The sequence below is a fragment of the Balaenoptera physalus genome (genome assembly GCF_965194825.1).
Source record: "Balaenoptera physalus genome assembly, chromosome: 16".
In the NCBI taxonomy this organism is placed as follows: domain Eukaryota; kingdom Metazoa; phylum Chordata; class Mammalia; order Artiodactyla; family Balaenopteridae; genus Balaenoptera; species Balaenoptera physalus.
The window spans coordinates 87489796-87511906 of record NC_138898.1 but is presented as its reverse complement, the minus strand read 5'-3'; the positions used below and the strand labels follow the sequence as shown (position 1 = coordinate 87511906).

Below are 22111 nucleotides of genomic sequence, written 5' to 3'. Positions count from 1 at the left end.
CTGTATCCAAATGCAGTCATAGTAGGACCTTGTTCCACCTTATGTTTTACTGTTCCCTCACAGCTTCTCACCCATGCTAGTGTGGACCCCAGGGCTCGGCTTGGATGCTGTCTTTTCTGCCTGAAGCACTAGTAAGCAGCGTCTGCCTACTGAAACCTAACGTCTGTCAGCTGGCTCAGCTCCTACACGGCCTCCTGCCTGCTCCATACTCCACCGGCCTCTGCTCAAACTCTTGTACAAGACGCTGCTCGTCCTATGCTCTTCATCAGCTGTGCTGCTGCCCTGGGCTATAATCTAACTGTTGACTGCACATCTGGCATCCTCGACTATACTACAGCTTCTTACCAACGACTTTACACATTTTATTGAAGTTTCTCAATGGCTTCAGCCAAAAACAGATGGCCTGCAGAAATCCTGGAACACCTTATGAAATGCAGAATAGGCCCCAGGAGGTGTTAAAGCGGTAGAGGCTGCTGGGGAGAAGCCTTGTTAGCAGGAGGCTAAGCTGTGGGCTCTTCACTGCGTCACCTTGTAAAACTCTGCCTCAGAGAGGCAGCTCATGCTAGAAAGAAAAAAATCACTGCAGGTCAGAGTGATTTCCTTCCCAGGGATGGATAAAGCGATGACTTTGTGGTCTTGTGACTAGGTAATCATCAGGAGAGAGTCAGCTTCCAAAACAAGGCTCCAGTTCTTTGAAGGAGGGAGGGGGCACCTATAGAAGTCACTGGTACTGCTAGAGGGAGAGGGAGGGAAATCCCAGGCCTGCTGCATTTCCTGACACTGAACACGTCTGGCCAAGAGCACAGAGATCCAGAAGGAAGTCAATAAGCAGTTTACTTTTGCAGTGACTGAAACGATAGCTCGTCCGCAATCCAAAGTCCCGAGTCACGCCAGCACCTCCCCTTTCCTGGAGCAGGCTCACACTGAGGGTGTGAGGGCGCAGGTTTACTTTCAAAACATCATCAGGGAGCAGCCCAAGGTGGGGTATCGTGACAGAGAGAAAGAAGAGGGGAAAAAAAGACACAAAGCTTGGTCTGAAGCCTTCTTCAAATCTCAAACCGCTGGAAACTAAATTTTCTACTAATGTTACGTGCTGGTCTTAGTGAACCAGGGTAGATGGTAAAACTGGGATCTGAATATTTTGGGGGTGACACTTGCTACATACAGAGAATTGTCCTGACCATGTTAGAATTTGGTGATTGTTAGCATCTTGAGTTTTCAAGGTGATCACTGATAAGGGACTTCCTTGACGGTCCAGTGGTTAAGACTTCACCTTCCAATGCAGGGGGTGTGGGTTCGATCCCTGGTTGGGGAGCTAAGATCCCACATGCCTCGGGGCCAGAAAACCAAAACATAAAACAGATGCAATACAGTAACAAATTCAATAAAGACTTTAAAAAAATGGTCCACATCAAGGTGATCACTGATAACGTTCCCCTTTTGGGAGGGGAATATATGTGTAGATGCACATTGGCTTCCTCAGATGAAATCTGTTCAAACCAGCAAACAACTCTGGTTCACAGAGAGACAAAAGCCAATGCCTGAGCTCATTTTAAATTAAGCACTCATTTTGAAATGAGAATCTAAGTTCAACCTTTAATTTAGATGTCTTTCCATTCAGGCTAAACATTTTATTTCTCATATTACTATCAAAAGTGATACACCCAAAGACAAGAAATTCTTCTACATAAATAAAAAGGAGAATAATTCCTATGCTTCAGGATCTTAAAATTTTAAGTACACTTTTTATATATGTTATTAGTTTACAAAGAATTTGGTGTAAAAAGTAGAAAACATGTTTATGTCAATGATATAAAAGATTAAGCAGTGTCAAAAAGCAAAATCTGATATTTAAGATATGTCACTTTTGGTAGCCTATTATTCAACTTACTCATTTCAAGTATACTAATATCCTATCATTGCAAAGTTCTACAGATTAATTGTAAACAGCTGCTACCAATTTAAAGATATTTTTAAAATTCAGTAGCATTTAAAAATAATTAAGTAAAATATTTAATGAATGGCTTTCATATGCACTCTATATTTATAAATTTAGAAAACAGACTTACCATTAACAGCTTTTTCATAATTTTTTCCTAGGTTTATTAAATTTCGTAGCCCAGGATTGAACTGTTCCATAACATTCTGACAAACAAACAAAAAAACCAAATTAATAAAATAAGCGAACAGCAGACCAAGTAATCTCTAGATGGTGTCACTGCATAGCCTAGGATCCCCACGTGTGCCTGATGGTACCGTCCACAAAGTCATGATTTGAAAGTAGTGAAGAGCACTTCCATCCTAACTGATGGAGTGGCGAGGTGCATGTGACCCTGGCAGTTCCCTGCCTGCCCAGGAGCTGCCTAGAATTTACTGTAAATGAAGCAGGTAGCAGACATTCCATCTCTACAAAGCACACCCTGTGGGGGCCATGAGTCCAGAAGCTGATGCTCCCTTTTGGGTTTAGGTAAGTTAATGGCTGTCATGATAGTGCTAAGAAACAGGGGCGCATGATAGGAACTTAATTATATGGGCAGTGTTTTGGCTATCAGTAGAACAGGAATTTCCAAGAGATGTTGTTTTTGCTCTGCCTAATTACTGGGGAAGGGATGGGGGTGGGTGTTGCTGACGGCCCTAAGACATAGGCCAGCCTAGAACTTTCTTTCTAGGTGGTCACTGGCATTTTTTTCCTAGCCATCAGTTCATTCATTATTCATGGAGTGTGCGGTAGGTCCTGTGCTCACAGCAGTGGAGGGGGAGACGTGGTTTCCCATTATGGACTTCATGATGCTCTATCTCTGCAGATGTCATGGTTTTCATTTTTAAAAGTGTCATTTCTACATCACTAGAAGGTCATAAACATAGAGAGAAGTGCTATGACAAGTATAAAACAGGCGACTATTTAGAACATTGGCCTAAATTTAAAATGCTACCCTAAATCTGAAGTACAGACAAGAAATCATTCCTATGGGTCTCTGGCTTCTTGACCCAGAACACATGGTGACAGTATATCTGTCCCACCTACAAACTATAAGCTTCACAATATGAATCATTCCAGATAGACCAGCCAAATCCCTTTACCCCCCTCCCAAAATGTGTACCTTGTTTGTAGAGGACCAAGCAACAAAAAGAATAAAAAACCACACAACAGCCAAAGGGGCAGATACTTGACACATTATTCTTCGGGATAAAAAGGTTCTCCATTACGAGTTAGTAGAGAAAGACTATAATAACTTTATTAGACAGTATAAAGGCTTATCGTGAAAAAGAAGCCCTGCCCCAACCCTTCCCCACCCCTGGCCTTACACCCATATGACAGCTTGCTTGCAAGTGCTCTTTTGTATTTGCTGCCACAGTTTTGATGAATATTCTTGACTTCTCAATTTTGGACAGTAACTGCTGGCTTTCTGCTACGGTAGACAACCCTACTTTCCCTTTCCCAGTCTTTCTGATATAATTAAATAACAGTTTCCTGGGAAATCAACAGTCAAGGTTTATTATGACTCTGTAAATACTGGTCACTACAATGCAAGGAATGTACAAGAATTATGCTTCCTTTCTTGATATACTCTTTTTGTTTCTCCTGGGATTAATAATTGTCTCATTCCCACCCCCGCCTTAGATTTTTCTATGTATCTACCTTAAATGTTTCCACATGCTCCATCGGATCTCATAGGAGCCTATCACTGTTTTTCAAATGTACAAAGCTGTCAGCTAATCTTCCATTCCATTTTTTTCCCCAGAACTTCCTCCAAGGACTCTCCGTCCTCTTACTCAGTCTGGCCTGACCGTTCCTGCCACACTGTTGCCCTTGCATGTCCCTTTCTGGTCCCCTGTGTGACAGTCTCATTAGCTGGATTCCACATCTTCCTCCTTCTTCATTTATTGCTATCTGCTGGAGATCATTCTCCAAGAGTGACTTAAGAAATGACGCAGGAGGTAAATTTGAGTCCCCACGTGTCTGAAATTATCTTTACTTTGACATTTAACTGGTATTTCGCTGGGCTGTGTATTACAGGTTGAAAGTGATTTTCCCTTAGGATTTTAAAGATATTGCTCCAGTCTTCAATATCTAGTTTTGCTATTGAGAAGTCGGCTGTCATTTGTATATGACTTTTTTTTTCTGGTGGGGGGCAGGTGGTGGGAGGGGGCTTATTTCTGGAACCCTTCTCTTTATCCCTGTGCTCTGAAACTACCCAATGGTCTGTCTCAGTGTGGGTACTTTTTTCATTTATTTTACTGGGCACTCAACAGACCCTACCCATAGAGAAAATTATGTCCTTCAGGTCTGAAAAGGGTTCCTGTTTTGATTCTTGCCTCGTCATTCTCTGGAACTCTGAGGAGGATTTTATATGACCTGGATTTATTCTTTAATCATCTTACCCTTTTTCTCTGATTTTCCACTTTTTGTTCTATCTCTGACAGATATCCTCAACTGTACATTCTAACTCCTCTTATGTTTTTCAAACTTTTGATATCATATTTTTAATTTGGGCTCTTTCAGGTATTTTTGGTTATTCCTTTTTAAAAGCATCCTGTTGTTTTATGGATGCAGTATCATCTCTTATCTGAATAAACTGTGATTTTGGGGCTATTTTCTGCCAGCTCCCCATATTGTCTGGTTATTTCTTCTCATTGTTTGGTCTCCAACTGTCTTTTGTGCTGGAGGCTTTCCCCAAATGTCTGGTGATGCTTGACTGGCAGTCTGTGTTTAGGAGTAAAGCCCTAAATGCTGGCTGGAAGCGTGTGCGCGTGCGTACTGGGTGGCTACTGACCAGTACGCTTCATTCAGTGACTGGACAGCCGGTCAGCCGTAAAGAAACTGGCCAAGTGACGGTAACCAGGGGCCACTGGGTCTCTCCAGAGAAGTTTCTAATTTCCTGGCACTGGGCAGGGGAAGGGGCAATCACCAGGTAGTCGGCTTTCCCAGGTCTGGAAGGGGGTTGGGAATCCCAGAGGTTTCCTGTGCTGATTTTTCCTGAATTCCAGTACCTCAGCTGGTGTTTCCAAGTCAAGAGTGCCTCTGATTCAACACATCCTGAGACTGAATCTGAAGGCTGCCACGCCGCGGGAGCAGCTGTAATAGTGGTGGCTGGGGCAGGAAAGGGGACCTGGCAGTTTAACCACCTGTGTAACTCCTATCTTAGCCCTGCGTGTCCCCTCCATCCCTACCTTCTGTGGGGCCTGTTCCCCAGCCTTTGGGGTTCTCTGGGGTGAAGGGCTCAGCTCTCACTGGTACTCCTCTCTGCAGGTTCTTTCGGTTCTCTTAAGGCAGTTACCACACCTCCGTCTATTTCTAACAACCCAAATTTCTTTAGACCTTTTGTCAACTGATATTTCCTTTTTCAGGTCTCTACACTATGGATTTACAGGCGTTTTCTTTAAGTTCCTTTGCCATCATTTTAATGTATTCTCAAAAGGAAGAGAAGAAAAAGACTTGAGGTCAATAGGCCACGCTTAACTGGAAGTCCACTCAGCTTGTTTTCCTGGAGCCAGTCAGCTGTTTGAGCCTCATTCACAACCAGTAGCCATGAAGCTCCAGAGCCGATGCTGACCCCTCACCAGTCCCTCTGCAAGATGGTCAGCCTCAGTACCTGATCACGGGGACCTGTCGCCACGGCTGCTATTTCTATCATCTTTCCTCAAGTTGTTTTGTTTTTAAGCTTTTAATTTTGAAATAGTTTAAGAGTCACAAGAAGTTATAAAAACTGTACAAAGAGTTCCCATGTATGCTTCCTCCAATCGTAACTTATATGGCCATAGTACCTCATCAAAACCAGGAAACCAACATTGGTACAACACCATTAACTATAGACCTTTGGATTTGGATTTACCAGTTTTCATGTCTCTAATCTGCGGGGTGTGTGCCTTGTTCTATGAAATTTTATCACACGTATAGATTTGTATAACAGTCACCACAGTTATTATATGGAACTGTTCCATTAGCACAAAGATCTCCCTGATGCCACCCCTTTACAGCCACATCCTCCCCACCAATCCTAAGCCCTGGCAACCGCTGATCTCAGTCACAATAGTTCTGTCATTGTGAGGATGTAATATAAGTGGGCCACAGTATGTGAGCTTTTGAGATTTACTTTTTCACTCAGCACAATGCCTTAAGAACCATCCCAGTTGCTGGGTGTATCAAGTTTGTTCCCTTTCTTTGCTATCAGTGGTCCAGAGAATGAATGTATCACAGTTTATCCATTTAACTGTTGACCATTTGGGTTGTTTCCAGTTTTTGGCAATTACAAATAAACCTGATATGGACAATCATGTACAGGTTTTTGTGTGAACATGAGTGTTCATATCTCTAGAATAAACACCTGGGAGTTCAACTGCTGCGTCACATGGTAGGTATATGTTTAACTTCGTAAGAAACTGCCAAACTGTTTTCCAGAGTTGGCTGTACTATTTTACATTCTCATCGGCAATGTATGAGATTTCAGTAATTTTTAAAATCTAATGACTTCATTAGAAAATGGTTGCTTTCTAATAAAAAGATAAAACTATTTTTCAAATACCTCATCTACAATCCTTATAATAATCTTACAACACCAAGTCTGGATGGTAAGAATATAAGTTCTAATAAAAAGATAAAACTATTTTTAAAACATCATTTAAAGTTCTTAAAATAATCTCACGTGGCTGAGTCTAGATGGTAATATGTATAAGGAAATCAATACAGAGCAAGGTCCCTCCTCTAGCAGATAAGCAGTTATAAAAAGAAGCTAAGATCTGTGTTTTTTCTTAAGATTATTCTTTGTTCAGCGTATTCAAATAATGGGAAAGTATAATTTGATTTCTTGATATAAATCTTAAAATGTTTACATATAACTCCTATCTTAAAATTTCAAAAACAATGAAATAATGAGAACTTCCAAAGTTAATACCAAGCATAAACCACTATCCAAATGATTCAACAGGAAAAAAGTTCAACTAAGACAATCAGCTTCAGAGAAAATATAAGAATTTTTAAGCTTGGAAGTTCAACATACACTTCAATTCTTTATTTTAGGTTTAGCTACAGAAATGTTTCCCCTGGAAATTCTGGCCTCTCTGAACAGTGGAAAATCCATTTCTACACTGGCTGTTGGCCATTAATCTAGTTATTTTAGCTGAAGTACATGTATTTTTAAACCCAGGAACAAAAAAGCAGTGCGGCTGTCATATTCCACAATCCATAAAATTTTTACAGTGGATGTCCTTGTGAATTGGATGGGTCCTACATTTTGGAGGGAGGGCAGCAGTTGGGTCAAAGGTCATGCTGTGTCAAGGCTTGTCAAGACCTGAATTGTTTATAGAGCCTCAAATTTAGAGAGAATCACCAGCAGTAATGAACAAATCCATTTTAAGTTTGGCGCTAGGAATAAAAGGTTTAAGATTCCAAGTACAAAAACAAAATAAATTATAAAAGGCATTATCGGGCCAAGAAGCACTATTTTGGTACCATCTATAACAAAAGCTTAGTATGTATCCCAACAGTTACTGCTTGGCAAGGAGGATAATGTGGCAAACCAGTTTGAACCAGAATGAGTTTCATCTTCATGCAGGGAAGAATACGGACCATCTAGGCTAAAATAAGATGACTGGTAACATCACTGTTGTACCTGTGCTGTGTCTCATAATGAGGAGGGTTGGTCCTGTCACAAGAGCTCCGCGGCACTGGAGAATCAGTGCTTAGCTACTTCCAAACCTGCTGAGGAAGAGGCCACTCGGACCCTACAGGCACTTTCCACCAGATTTCTAGTTGGTCCATTTATCTCATACATTTCCTCTGCCTCCTGTACTGTTACAGATCATAATTTTAAAACGAATTATACAATCTTACGATGGTTTTTAACTTTCTCACCATTTAGATTTTTCTTTCATTATTGAAAAATTATTACCTTTACCAGTATGAAACTATAGACTATGAAGCATAAATACAATTATGACTAGCTAGATAGTTAAACTGAGCTGATTTTAAATTCCTAAGAATTAGTTTCTCTTTCCATTTCTTTTTCCAGTTCTCTACAAGACCAAGGACAACTTATTTGATATTTCAGTGCTTAATTTTCTCAGTTGAAAAGTGTGGGTTATATTTACACTGGAATAAGCTTTAAAAGTGATTTAAGAATCTCTAATACAGAGTTTTTTTTATAACCTGATTCAGGTACCGTATGTCTCTGAAAATTTCGATATTTTATTCTAAATAATCTCATACGAATTAATTTAGCAATGTCACAAATGCTTAAACTAATCAAGGCACATTTTAATTTCGTGTGACAAGAATACCTGTTCATAAGGGCTAACTGAGAATACTTCTAGATAGAAGTCATTTGTAAAATATCTCGCTTCCTCTTGCATGTGTTGTCGGAAGCTGCTGTTCCTAGACTAACATCATCAGTATGTAATTATGTCCCCTGCCTTTAGGGAAATTACTGATGAGTAAATTTGGCAAAAAGACAGATGCCTGTGGGCTAACTGATGGTCAGAAGAGCCATGTTTTTCATACCCATCTTGAATGGGGAGCAGAAGCCAAGTAAAGGAAAGTTAGACAACTAAGATGTTTTTTGTTTGAAATATTGAGTTAGAGCAAAAATACTCATATTCGAAGATATAAATACACAACAATGCTTCCTGTCAGTCAAATGTGAACAATGTTTTGGCCCCCTCAGTCTGTATGATCTATCTAGGCTACCAGCTAGCAACTTGTATTACGTATCAATTTGTATCATTTATAATTTGTAACATGCTACCCTAGTAGCAATGAACCTGAGGGGTGGGGGAATACTGCATAAAAAACACTTTGGCCTTGAGTCCTCCGGCAAATCATATCCCTCCTTGCTGAGCCTCAGTCTCCTCCTCTATATGGGAAAAACCTCTAATTTCCACCTCATGAGGGGTAAGAAAATTCACTGAAATAATAACTAATATTTATGGAGCACCTATTGTGTGTTCTTCAAGGCACCTGACACTTAGTGCACTGAATCAACTGTAGTAATTAACGTTGCAAGACAGAAGATAGAAAATATTAGTCAACTCTTCAGATGGATGAGCATTCCTATTTACACAGAAGTCTCCAGGCACTACTGCTTCCTTTCTGTAACATGAAAACAAACGATCCGGGCTCTCCCGCCTCAAAGCGTCACGTCAGGATGAGAGAGACCGTGAACACAAAAACCTCCAGAAGTCTGCAGTACAAAGGAAATTGGAGGTGTAATTATTATCTGCTTTATTCAGTTCAAAACTCTTCATTCCTTTTTTCCTTTTGAGATACATCTTGACACTCTGCAGCCTATGTTTCAGGCTCTATGCCCCGCACTTCACACGGGTTTGCTCATTAGATCCCAGCAAGGCGGTGGTGATTCTCCCCATTTTACAGATGAGACGTGAAGCTCTGAGACGTTAAATGTAAAAACCGCGCCGAAGGTCCCACAGGCAGTGAGAGGCAGAGTCAGGCCCGGGCACTAACATTTGCGCTCGCCACTCAGGCCTCCAGACAAGTTCCTTGAGAATTGTGCAATAAAGTGAGATGAAAACGCTTTTATGACAGAGAACGCTATTTTAGGGTGAGAAATTATGGGAGTCTCTACAATATTTTCTTTTTCTTTTTGGATGCCTTCTTGTAATCTTACTCCTGATTTTAGATGAATATAATTAATCTTCCAATAGCATCACAATATGGACCAATTCTACACGGGCAAATATTTCTGATCTTCTCCTTTTCTTTCCCTTAAAAAAAGGAGTGGGGGAGAAAAAGAAGATTCTCCAACTACCTGCAGTCCTCCCAAGAATTCATAATGGTTAACACTGTCATATTAATTTCCTTTGCCGAAAAGAAATCAAAACGTTACAGAACTACACTGCAAAACCACAAGGTGTTTTGACCAACCCATCCAAGTCTCATATCCCTTTTTTTGTCTCCCCAGAGAACCACTAATTAAGACTGAAAACTTTCTAACTCATATTTATACACACATATAGTCAGGATTGATAAATAATTTTGCTTTGTACATTTAATAAAATAAACAGTATCATGTAATACATTTTACTTTTACATCCTTTTTTAAATTCAGTGTTATGCTTCTGAGACCTGTCTACCTCGATATGTATTAACTGGGTTTATTCCGATTTAACTTCTGTATGGTATCCCTTTGTGACGGCTAATTTTACGTGTCTGCTACAGTACCTAGTCAACTGAATACTAATTTCGGTGCGGCCGGGTAGGAATTTTGTCCATGTGGTTGACTAGCAGTAGACGTGAAGAGACGACCCTCAGAAATCTGAGTGCGCTTCCTTCCGTCGGTTGAAAGGCTCTGAGAATGAAACTGAGGTTCCCTGAGGAAAGAGACCTTCCGCTCGTTGACTCCGGGCTGCCGGGCTGCCCCACAATTTCACACCTTCCAGGCCGCACAGCAGCGTGAGCCGGTTTCTGGACTTCCTCTACCGAGCGACATTTAGGCGGCTTCCAGGCTTTTTCTAACACCAACTGTGGGGCAAGAAGCTGTCGATGTCTCCTTGTGCACATGGGTGAGAATTCTCCTAGAAACACAACTGCTGGGGCATAGGGTACATGAAGATTTTTCGGTTTTGTCAGCTACTGCCAGATACTTTCTCCGAAATGGCTGCTGCAGTCTGTGCTACCACCGCTGCGCTATTTTACCACAATCACCAACACTTGGTGTTATACTTTTTTTGCCCAATGGGTGAAATACAGTACTTTTTTTTTAAGTACCATAAACCATTTCCCTTGTCAGCATTAAAAAAAGGACACAGGACTGGAACTATCTAAGCAGGGGAAGAGAAACAATGAAAGGTGGTTTTTATCCTCAGCTCTCAAGTCTATCATGGAGTCAAGTCATTAGTGACTTTTGTCCTTTTCACCACAGGGTAAGAAGAGGCACCAAAAGCATCGATCTTGCCTGCAATCAAGCCAGTCTGGGCTGTGGCCTCCCCTCCCTACCCCCGTCTCTGTGCTCCAGGCCAATGGCCTCTGGGCTGTGCTCGGAACAGGCCAAAGCAACTCCACTGCGGGATCCTGTACCTGCTCTCCTTCTGCCTGGAGGTTCTTCTCCTGGATACCCGCCCACCCGGGTCTCAGAGACAGCTTCCTCCACCCTCCCCCTCCCGCCCTCGGCAGCCCCCTCTCCAGCTGTTTCTTGCTTCTCTTTCATCAAAAGGCTTGTCACTACCTTACAGGATATTACCTGTCTACTCTGCCTCCTTAGTAGAAACTAAGGAAATTAAGTAAATTAAGGCCAAGGACCACTGCACCTCCAGCACCAAGAACAGTACCTGGACTATCTAATGCCCAAGGTGTACTCGCAGCAGCAGTTTTTGAATTCTTTTAAAATTACATGAGAGATGTATGTGCTCGTGGACGAATCAGCTGCATCACGCGCCTTCAGCTCGTCGGAACACACAGACACAATGAGCCGGTGGGCTGATTAGCCACAGCAAGGATTGCTGGAGTGAGGTAATGCACTGCTCGCGGCTTCATTAGCTCAAAGTAACAGCTCCAACAGAGGCTCATAGAAGCTGCAAGATTCTGCCCTCTACCTACCAAGTCATAACAGGCTTACAAAATCTCCAAGTGCCACATCTTTCCTTGTGAACTTTGCTTCCCAACCCTATGTTTTTTCCAAGTTGACATTTAAATTACTTTTTAAGTATTAGGCGATAACACAGTGCTTAAAAAAATACGTTGCTGGAAACAACCCAAATGTCCATTAACTGGTGAGTAGATGAAAAAACTATAATTTTATAGTTTATAAGTTACACCTCAATAAAACTATTAAAAACAACAACCACCACCACCCAGCAACAACAAAAACCCTGCTGTTCTCGACATCCCGGGCTGCTAAGGGTTCAGGCTCTAAATCCTCAATGCTGAGCAATGCCACAAAGCTGTGGTTTCTAACTAGCCTGCCCACAGAAGATCCAGATGTGCTGAGATGCAGGCCATCCACTGTCCTCTGTGAACACTGGTCCAGGACCAAAGAGAACAATGCTCCTGGTCTGCAGAGCACGTCTGCTCATGTAGCTGTTGGCAGCAACTTCCGCTGCTCAGTCAGATCCATTAGTAGAAAAAGATAACCCAGCTATTTTGAGACCAATCTCCTGCTTGGCAGTTATCTTTCCAGCTATGATTGGGGAAGGAGTTTGGCAAACGTTTCTCCAGGCAAAAAATCATTACCGTGTCCCTCTAGAAGGACAGTTTCATAGGAAATCTTCAGCCCACAGAGGGAACCCCCCTCCATGAAACTTTCACTATGACTTAAACACTGTTTTGCCTTCCTTCTTCCTTTCCTTTCTTTATTCATAACCAGGCTTTGGTTTGTAGATAATTATTTCTGCAAAAGTGGTCCTTCATTCAGAGGGCAAAGGGCAAGCCAGAAATGAAGCCACGAGGCGCCAAGAGTTCCATGGCTCCCCGCCAGCAACATGACCTCTGCACCAGAAGCCACTGGGCTAGTGGTCAGGAAAGAATAGGGCCACCTCTTTGGGCTTAGCCTCTCCTAGAACATTCTGAGAGAGTTCTGAGAGCATCCGGTAGATCCCAAGCTCCTTAAGAACCAACCAAGTGATGAGAACCAGAAAGGTACGTCTTGCTGCCTCTTAAGATCCGTTACTAGAAGCAATTACATCTCCGGGACCTTTTATTTCATTGTTTAAAGAAACAGATTTCTGTGACAAAACTCCACCTTCCCTACTCATTTAGGCAGCAAGAACTGCTCTGAAGCCAAAGCACAATTAAGCAAAACAAAAAAGGTCCCAACATACTGGTGTGAGAAAGAAGTGTGGTCTGTAACTGTTCAAACGTTCTTGAAGAAATTATCAAGCATGTCAAGAAAACGAAGTCCCAGAGCTATCCCACTCAGTAAACTAGTGTACTAGTTTTCAATTGTTATTTTTAAAGAAAATTGTGGAGGAAGAACCATGTTATAAGCAATCGGTGTTCATGACCATCTGATAACATAACTTGGGGAAAAAAAATGGCCTGAATCCTATTCAACACTTTCAATGAAAGAAAGTTTCATTTTACTTTAAACACTAAAGTTTCGCATGTGTCTATGAGGGGGATCATTTGAAATCATATTTCCTTGTAGTTTTTTTTTTTTTAATTTATTTTTGGCTGCATTAGGTCTTCGTTGCTGCGCACGGGCTTTCTCTAGTTGTGGCAAGCGGGGGTTACTCTTCGCTGTGGTGCGCGGGCTTCTCATTGCGGTGGCTTCTCTTGTTACAGAGCATGAGCTCTAGGCGCGTGGGCTTCAGTAGTTGTGGCACGCGGGCTCAGTAGTTGTGGCTCGTGGGCTCTAGAGCGCAGGCTCAGTAGTTGTGGCATGAGGGCTCTAGAGTGCAGGTTCAGTAGTTGTGGCGCACGGGCTTGGCTGCTCTGCAGCATGTGGGATCTTCCCAAACCGGGGCTCGAACCTGTGTCCCTTGCATTGGCTGGCGGATTCTTAACCACTGCGCCAGCAGGGAAGCCCTTCCTTGTAGTATGTATGTATGTATGTATGTATGTATGTATGTATGTATGTATTTATTTATTTATTTATTTTGGGCTGTGTTGGGTCTTCGTTTCTGTGCGAGGGCTTTCTCTAGTTGTGGCAAGCTGGGGCCACTCTTCATCATGGTGCGCGGGCCTCTCACTATCGCGGGCTCTCTTGTTGCGGAGAACAGGCTCCAGACGCGCGGGCTCAGTAATTGTGGCTCACGGGCCCAGTTGCTCCGCGGCATGCGGGATCCTCCCGGACCAGGGCTCGAACCCGTGTCCCCTGCACTGGCAGGCAGACTCTCAACCTCTGCGCCACCAGGGAAGCCCCCCTTGTAGTTTTAAGTATAGATGATTACACTGGGTCCAAGGTCCAGCAGGTGCTATACTCCATATAGTGGCATGTATTTCCTGGCAGCGCTAAAAACCCTTTCCAGGCTGAGAGTAGGCAATCCTAGCTTACTAACTGCCAATGCTATCAGACATGGTAGCAATGTCTGGCCCTCACTGGCCTCCATCAGCAAGAGGATTGGGGGACCCTACCCCAGATTTCAAGCAACTTTTGGACTTTGAACTTCAGAGGAAGTAGTACCTGTGAGACTGAAGTAAAAAATCACTTCTTGAAATTCCAGCTATGATAATATTAGTATCCATTTTTGCTTGGTTCCTACAGGTCCATGTTCTTATTTGAAAGAATGGAAATAATCCTTCCTATAAGCCACAGTGCTAGGACAACTCTTACATAACTTTCAGTCAGAATCTGGAAATTTGCTTCTTTCCTGGTATTTTCGTGTGTGGGGGGTGGGGGGCGCTGGGAGGAGAGGGAGAGAGATAGATCATGGCAAGTATTAGATAACACGTACTTATGTATCACTCCACTAACTTGTAAAGTCCTCACGTTTGGGCCTTTGAAAGAACTACACATTTGTTCACTCTTTATTACACACATACAGTGAGCCTAACCTTATGTTGGATGTACAGAACCCAGAGATGAATGAGGTAAGAGTTCCAGCCCGTGAAAATGCACGGTCGGGACGTCCCTAGGGGTCCAGTGGTTAAGACTTCGCCTTCCAGTGCAGGGGATGCAGGTTTGATCCCTGGAGGGGGAGCTAAGATCACACATGCCTCACAGCCAAAAAGCCAAAACATAAAACAGAAGCAATATTGTAACAAATTCAATAAAGACTTTAAAAATGGTACATATAAAAAAAAAAAACTTTAAAAAAAAAAAAAAAAAAAGAAAATGCATGGTCTGAGGGAGACAGGTATGAAAAAATACCCAGGCAATCTAGATTGACATGGTGAAAATAAGAAATGCAAAACACCTTTAATATAACTTGAAAATCATTTAGAAATATATAACTTTACCACAGATAGATGGCATGTATTAAGGAAACAGTAACTGACTAGTTACTGGGTTTAAAATAGCTGTTGACAGACATACACTTTGAAGGCTACAGGGCGCGCTAGACCATTTGGTTAAGTGTTCTTGCCTGCATGGTTATTAATTTTAAAAGGTGTGTCATGCAATAAAAAGCAAGCAATTAATTTACAGGAAAGAATGTCTCATGTGCTCAGTTGCATTTGTTTAGAAAGTCCCCAAGTACTTAATGAGCAACAGGAACTTTACCAGATCAAAGTACAGTTGACTTTTGAACAATATGAGGGGTAGGGGTGCCCACGCTCCCCACAGTTGAAAATCTGAGTATAGATGGCCCTCCGTATCCACAGATTCAATCAATGCGATGGTGCAGTACAGTAGTATTTACTATTGAGAAAAATCCAAGTATAAGCGAACCTGTACAAATTCAAACCCGTGTTGTTCAAGCGTCAGCGGTAAATTGCTGATTTCATATCGCAAGCGACATTCCTTTTTTTAGTTCACTAGTTCTTTCCAAACACCACTCTTACATAATATCTGGAATATTCTAATGAACTGCCCTCAATAAGATCCCGTGAGACAGGTCATTCTGCTTTGCATTAAAATCCCAGCCCTTGGGACTTCCCTGGTGGTGCAGTGGACAAGACTCCGTGCTCCCAATGCAGGGGCCCGGGTTTGGTCCCTGGTCAGGGAACTAGATCCCACATGCATGCTGCAACTAAGAGTTCGCATGCCACAACTAACGAGCTGACAAGCCTCAACCAAGGAGCCCGCCTACCGCAGCTAAGACCCGGTGCAACCAAATAAATTAAAAAAAAAAAAAAAAAAAATCCCAGCCCTTGCAATCTGAGAAATATTGTTCAAAAACCCAAAACAATGTAAAAATAGTTCAAGTTTGTTAAATACAGTTCTGATACCAGTAAGGGGAATCAAAACTTCTAAAACTTTTGTTGTTTTGTTTTCATCTACTTGTCTCATATAGCCAACTTTCCAAAGACTTCTTACAAACTGCCTAAGAAACTCTTCTTGACCTTAACCTGCTCATACATCACTCTTCTCCTCCTTTCTTCCAATACTGGGACAAAGCAAACAAAGTCCGAAGAACGGAACTGGTAAAGGCAGGCCACCTCTGGTACTGCTGGAGGTGGGGGGAAGGAGCAAGGAAGCAGAATTGATGACCCGGGGCAGGCCACGGTGGAGGGGAAAGGCGGGCATTGTTGTCCTGTCATAAACTATAAACTCGAGAAAAGCACAGGCTCTGTTTCTTCTCTAGGGTGGTTTCCAGTGGTGACCACAGTGCTTGGTACAGCCTGGGGCACAAGAAGAGAGCTGCAGAAGGAATGAATGTAGGTGGGAAGCTTAGTCAGTGCATCCCGAACAGATGCTCAGAACATGGCAGCTGTGATTGTTAGTGCCACCTCAGTCTCACTGGCCATGGAGCAGGTGAGGATTTAGTTACAACTGTGAGATAAGCATACATCTGTACTTATTCAACAAATATTTCTGAGTTCTTACTGTGCCATCAGCACAATGAGGGGTTTCAAAAAATCCTCAAGGAGTGTACAGCTCATTGACTGAGAGACAAATTTGTGCCAATAATATTAATACTATTCTTTTACCCGCCTATGTGTCAGTCACTCTACTAGATGCTGAGGATAAGCAGTAAACAAAGCACATGAAAATCAATGCACGGAGGGTGGTATGGTCCAGCAAACACAAGCTACTACTGCTCGCAGCCAACACACTGTTCTAAGAGCTTTCGTTTATTATTATGTTTAATCTTCACAACAACCATATGAGGTGGGTACTATCCTCACCCTTGTTCACAGACGTGAAAATTGAAGGCAAGGTCAAATGGAGGAATATGGCATTATCAAGTACATACCAGAATCTGGGGTAACACAAGGATGGACTGGTTTGCTGAAGAAGTCGTCTGTCTCAGGGGCACAACAGTTGGACTGAGTGTCATGTAAGAACAGTGTTTTGCACGTTTAAAGTGCTTACACACTTAGAAATATACTGTACCATCAGACATAGTTACAGCCGGCACCTCAAGCTGCTCCAACTGTAAGATGAAGCCCGTGAAAAAATACACCATTTGGTCAACTGAAACCACTAAAATTTTTTTTTTAATTGCAGCACTTAAATATAAGGAATTATCATTGCGATTTTCCTGATTCTCTTCTGTCACTGGAGTTTTTGCGTCTAGAAACGGACTGGTCTGTTAGCTTAGGTCTCAGGCATCCGAATCTGATAGGTGACCAGGGTTGTCCCTGGTCTTCCTCTCCCCTCCCTCCTCCCAGCCCCCCAGACTGGAGCTTCTCTTCTCCTAACTCAGGAGGGGGCTGCTCCATCCGGAAGGCCACAGGGAAGCACTTAGGGTGCCTAGTGGCTGGACTCGTCATCTGAGCTCTGTCCTGACCCCCAACCCAGGTCTTTTTCATGTTTATTGCAGGCAATATGTTCTTATCATCTGAACTTTTATCCCTTCTTACTTTGGCAGGTTGTTAATTCCACTTTTGTACCTTTTCTGGTCCTTCTTACTGCTTTCATACCGTTCAAGGATACAGCTGCACCTCGTAGTGGATTAGCTGCTTGCAACATCAGGAGTAAGACTTTGAAAAGATAGTTGTAAGAACTAGAATTTGGTTCTCAGTTTTGTTGAATCTTTCTTCTGTTGCACTCATAGTCTCAGGTTAGTAAATGTTAAAAATGTACCCCCATGGGGCTTCCCTGGTGGCACAGTGGTTGAGAATCCGCCTGTCAATGCAGGGGACACGGGTTCGAGCCCTGGTCTGGGAGGATCCCACATGCCGCGGAGCAACTGGGCCCGTGAGCCACAATTACCGAGCCTGCGAACTAGAGAAAGCCCTCGCACAGAAACGAAGACCCAACACAGCCATAAATTAAAAAAAAAAAAAAAAAAAGTACCCCCATAAGTAAAAAATTAAGAGAAAATGGTAAGATTTTAAATTAGGTTTACCCTCAGAAGGTTAATTTGCAAAACAGAGGTAGAAAGTGGCACATTTTACCTTAGTTTTTAAAACTTTTTATCCATTAAAATGGAACAGATTTATCAATTTCTAGGGGTTTTTTTTTCCCTTAGCTTAAGTATTATAAAAGTAACCCACTCACATAAAATGTAAACACTTCAGAAGGTAGAGTGTAAGAAGTAAAAGCCCCCTGCCCCCTGCCCCCTGCCCTAGAGCTAACCACAGCTAGCCCTTAATATTTTTAGTGGAGGAATTGCTACTGTTGAGGGACTTTTAACCTCCAAATTACCATATAAATAAAACCAGTTTAAGCAACAAACCCAGAAGTATCTTCACCCACTGGCTGTTCTCTCTCAGAAGACAGCTCTAGAAGGCCCTGAGCAATCCCTTACATCTCTGAGGTGTGCTTATTTATTTTGCTTCCTAGATTGGGAACACATTCTGGTAATATTTTTCATTTATTTTGGAACGAGAGAGAAACCAGCAACATTTTATCTCATTTCCACAAGTCTTACCTTTAACCATAAAGATCTGAGTTACAACCAGACAAAGTCCTTAATATAATGATAAACCAGAAAGACAGACTCAAGGTCTGGAAAACATAAAGAGAAGTATAAAATCAAGGCTGAGGAAAGTAAGAACAGAAACATACAGGCCTCAGGGGCCACAGAGCTGTAATTACTCTGGACACATCTACAAGTACAAAGTTTATAGGGGAAATTATACCCAGTAGTGCTAGACATGAAATCTCGGGTGTTCTCCCAGCCAATGTCCACAAGCTACTCTATGTTATAGGTATACACGTTTTACTACTTTTTTTTTTAAACCCTCTAAAGGTTATAAAAAAAAAAAAAAAGAAAAAAAGGAAGCAGTTTTAAAAGACCTACTTAATTGGCTGAGGTTCAGGAAAGGTACATTCTCACACGATCAGATTACAGCATAAATTGGGGCATGTTTTCTGGAGGGCATTTTGCAATGTATCACAAATATGCTCTACAATGTTGACTACCTTTTGACCCACAACTCCTGCTGGGGATTTAGCTTAAGGAAAAGATCCCAGATTTGTGCAAAGCTTTACCTGCAATGATGTTCAGTGCAGTACTTCAATAGCAAAGTATTGGCAACGATCTTACATCCAAGAAAAGGGGAGTGGATCAATAAATTCTGATGAAGAATGGAAAGTCATCAAAGGGATGAAGCACACAGTACTGACTGACATGGAAAGATGTACTGAAAGATACTGGAAAGAGTGACAGTAAGAGTTAACAGTGGGGGATTCTGGGTGACTTACTTTCGGTGTAAATATTCATAGAAATTTTGGAAATTCTCTGGTATCAGAGAAAAATATAGTTTTAAAGAGCCTCTGAGATTAAAACCAACACACACATGTAAATTAATAAAACATGAACGACTGTGGGAAATGCTGAGAAGTATAATCTGGGGGACTTGTTCACAAGCATTACAATCTAAGTGGGGAGAAGACCCAAATTAAAAATAACAGGGACTTCCCTGGTGGTCCAGTGGTTGGGACTCCACGCTCCCAATGCAGGGGGCCCAGGTTCGATCCCTGGTCGGGGAACTAGATCCCGCATGCATGGGGGATCTACTAACTACAGTGGAGTTAGATCTACTAACTACAACTACTACAATAATATGGATGAATCCAACAGACACATTGGGTGAAAGAAGGCGGACAAAATAAGCCAAACTAATTAGCGCTGCTAGAATTTAGGAGAGTAGTTATCTTGGAGAGGATAGAGTGACCGGCAGGGGCCATGAGAGGGACTCTGGGGGCTGGTCATGGTCTACTTCTTGATCTGGGTGCTGGTTACACACGTGGGTTCAGTTTGTGACAATTTAGTGAGCTCTATACACCTAAGCAAACCTTTCAGTGGGCATATTAAAGTTCAATAAAAAGTTTTAGAAATAAGAATGGATAAACAACAAGGTCCTACTGTATAGCACAGGGAACTATTAAACCAGAATGGAAAAGGATTTTTAAAAGAATGTACATATATGTATAACTGAATCACTTTGCTGTACAGCAGAAATTAACACAGCATTGTAAATCAACTATACTTCAATAAAAATTAAAAATAAAAGTTTTAGAAATAAAAATATATACATTTGCAAATGTTAACAGATAAGTTAAATGAATATCTGTGCTGTTTTTATAATGATTTTTACTTTTGAACTGCAGAATAAATACCTGTGTGGAATGTTGAGGGGAAAAAAATCCAACTGGTTGCAATTGCACAGACATTAGGTTTCCCCTGCAGGTCTGCCTGCAGCTCATTAGAACAGAAGTGCAAGGCAAGAATTAATGCCTAATCCTGGAATAATGTCACAAGTGTAAACTCAAAAGCAACCTGAAACTTGGTGTCACAAATCCAAGTGGCCCCAGCCTTCATTAAAAAGGATGTTGCTCTGTCTGCTTAGCAATGTTACTGTAGTTCTAAAACCTCTCTCCAATCAAGAAAAATGTTATGACAAGAAAGGACATTCAGTGTTTGGCTTTGTGTTTTCATTTTACCACACAAAAAGCTACAATACTGGGCTGTGCAGTTTAATATTTGATACCTGGCAACGCTTTCTGCCGCTACCTGGCACCTGATTCTTACAATCCCCTTTTTCAGTCATGGAACCAAGAGCAAGTTGTCTGGTCTTCTGCAAGTCCCATTTTATCTTCAGCATACCTGAAGAAAGTAGTGTTACGGCGGGAACACATGAAGATATCAAGTAGCCTACACAGCAACAACAATAAACATAAACAGCAACTGAAAGCTTCAAAAGTTAGACCTATATGCCACAGTTCACACTGGAAGCCAACCAGGCAGGGACTTTCACTTACATGTCCCCACTTGAACCCAAGTCGAGAAAATAAACCACCCTTACACAAACAAAACCTAGCACATAGGCCTAGACTGCTCGCTTTACCCAGTGAAAGAACAAAAGTACCTCATTTTCTTATTTAAAGAAGGTTTGTTCAAAACATGTCAATGATGATGAGTTAACGATGACAGAAACTTCTGGGTGACATCTTAGATGACCGAAGTATGAAAATGTATTTGGTTTGTGCATTTGTTGGCCACTACAAGCTAAATTTCTATACAAAAAGGAGAGGGATGGAGGCTGGCAGGGGAACTGGCACGTGGGCACTGGTCTCTCACAGACTCTGGGCCTCACTTTCTCAATGGTAAACAAGATCCACGTCCACCTAGAGAGCTGATGTACACTTCGAATGAAAGTGTCAAGGGAGGGAGAGGGGAGACTGGCACAGGACAGGTGCTAGCGAAATTAATTAAATGTTCATTTATTCAACAAATATGTACACCTACTAGGTGCCAGGAGCTGTTCTAATTGCTCGGAACACAACCAAACAAAGCTTCTTTCCTTTGGGAGCTCACATTCTAGTTGGAGTAGGAATAAACATACATGATAAGTAAATATATATTACATGCTAAGGTCATAAGCACTGTGGGGCGGGGGGAAGGTAAAGTAGGCTTAGGTGGCATTGGGAGACGGATGGCGTCATCTGGGATTTTAAAGCTGTTTGAGTGGGACTCTGAGAAGGTGGCAATTAAACAAAGACCTCTGTGTCCCTTTCCTCATCACTGCTGCTTCAGCAAGATGAATGTAGGGGTGACATCACATCCAGCCCTCCTCAACATCCTGAGACCAACAGTTCTGACTTCTAGGAAGGTTGTGGTTACTTTTTTGCGTGCGTGTGGTTACTTTTAATTAAGGGTTTTTTTTGAACTTTACTTCTTCCTTCTACCACTAAAGCATGTACTCAACAGAAAACCATGCAAAATCACAAGCAAGCTGCTGAGGGAAAATCATGGGCATAGCATAGGCGGAAGAGTGGGGAGGGAGAGGGATCTTTGGCTTAATTCTAATTAGCAACAGTGACACTACCTGACATTTTGGGACTTAATACCATGCCATTTGTTTGTGACGCCGTAAAATACACATCTTCCTGGGATTTAGCATGGCTCTCCAGTAATCATTTGTCTAAGTATACATTTTAGAAAACTCAGCAAATGTTTAAATAAATATTTAAAGATATTTGATACTGCATACAGAGGAACACAACACTTTATAATTCCCCCTTTTCTCTAAAGAATTTATTCCTTTATTTCAGTCAGAGAAATTTGAGTATTAAAAAAAAAATCTAAAACCCATGTAAGTCATAAAATCTCATTTGCAGGTGGCTTTTGTAAACACACCTGGTTAGGTTGTGTTTCTATTAGTAAA

At 41.9% G+C, this 22111-nt stretch overlaps 1 protein-coding gene across 3 annotated transcripts in view; it reads right to left on the bottom strand.

The window, feature by feature from the left end:
- The window catches only part of BAIAP2L1 (BAR/IMD domain containing adaptor protein 2 like 1), an 85074-nt gene that overhangs the window by 60581 nt on the left and 2382 nt on the right, over positions 1–22111 (bottom strand). For all 3 annotated transcript variants that reach the window (XM_082428924.1, XM_082428926.1, XM_082428925.1), the window contains exon 2: positions 2070–2145. In XM_082428924.1, the coding sequence (XP_082285050.1) occupies positions 2070–2145 (76 nt within the window). The remainder of the gene's footprint in view (positions 1–2069; positions 2146–22111) is intronic.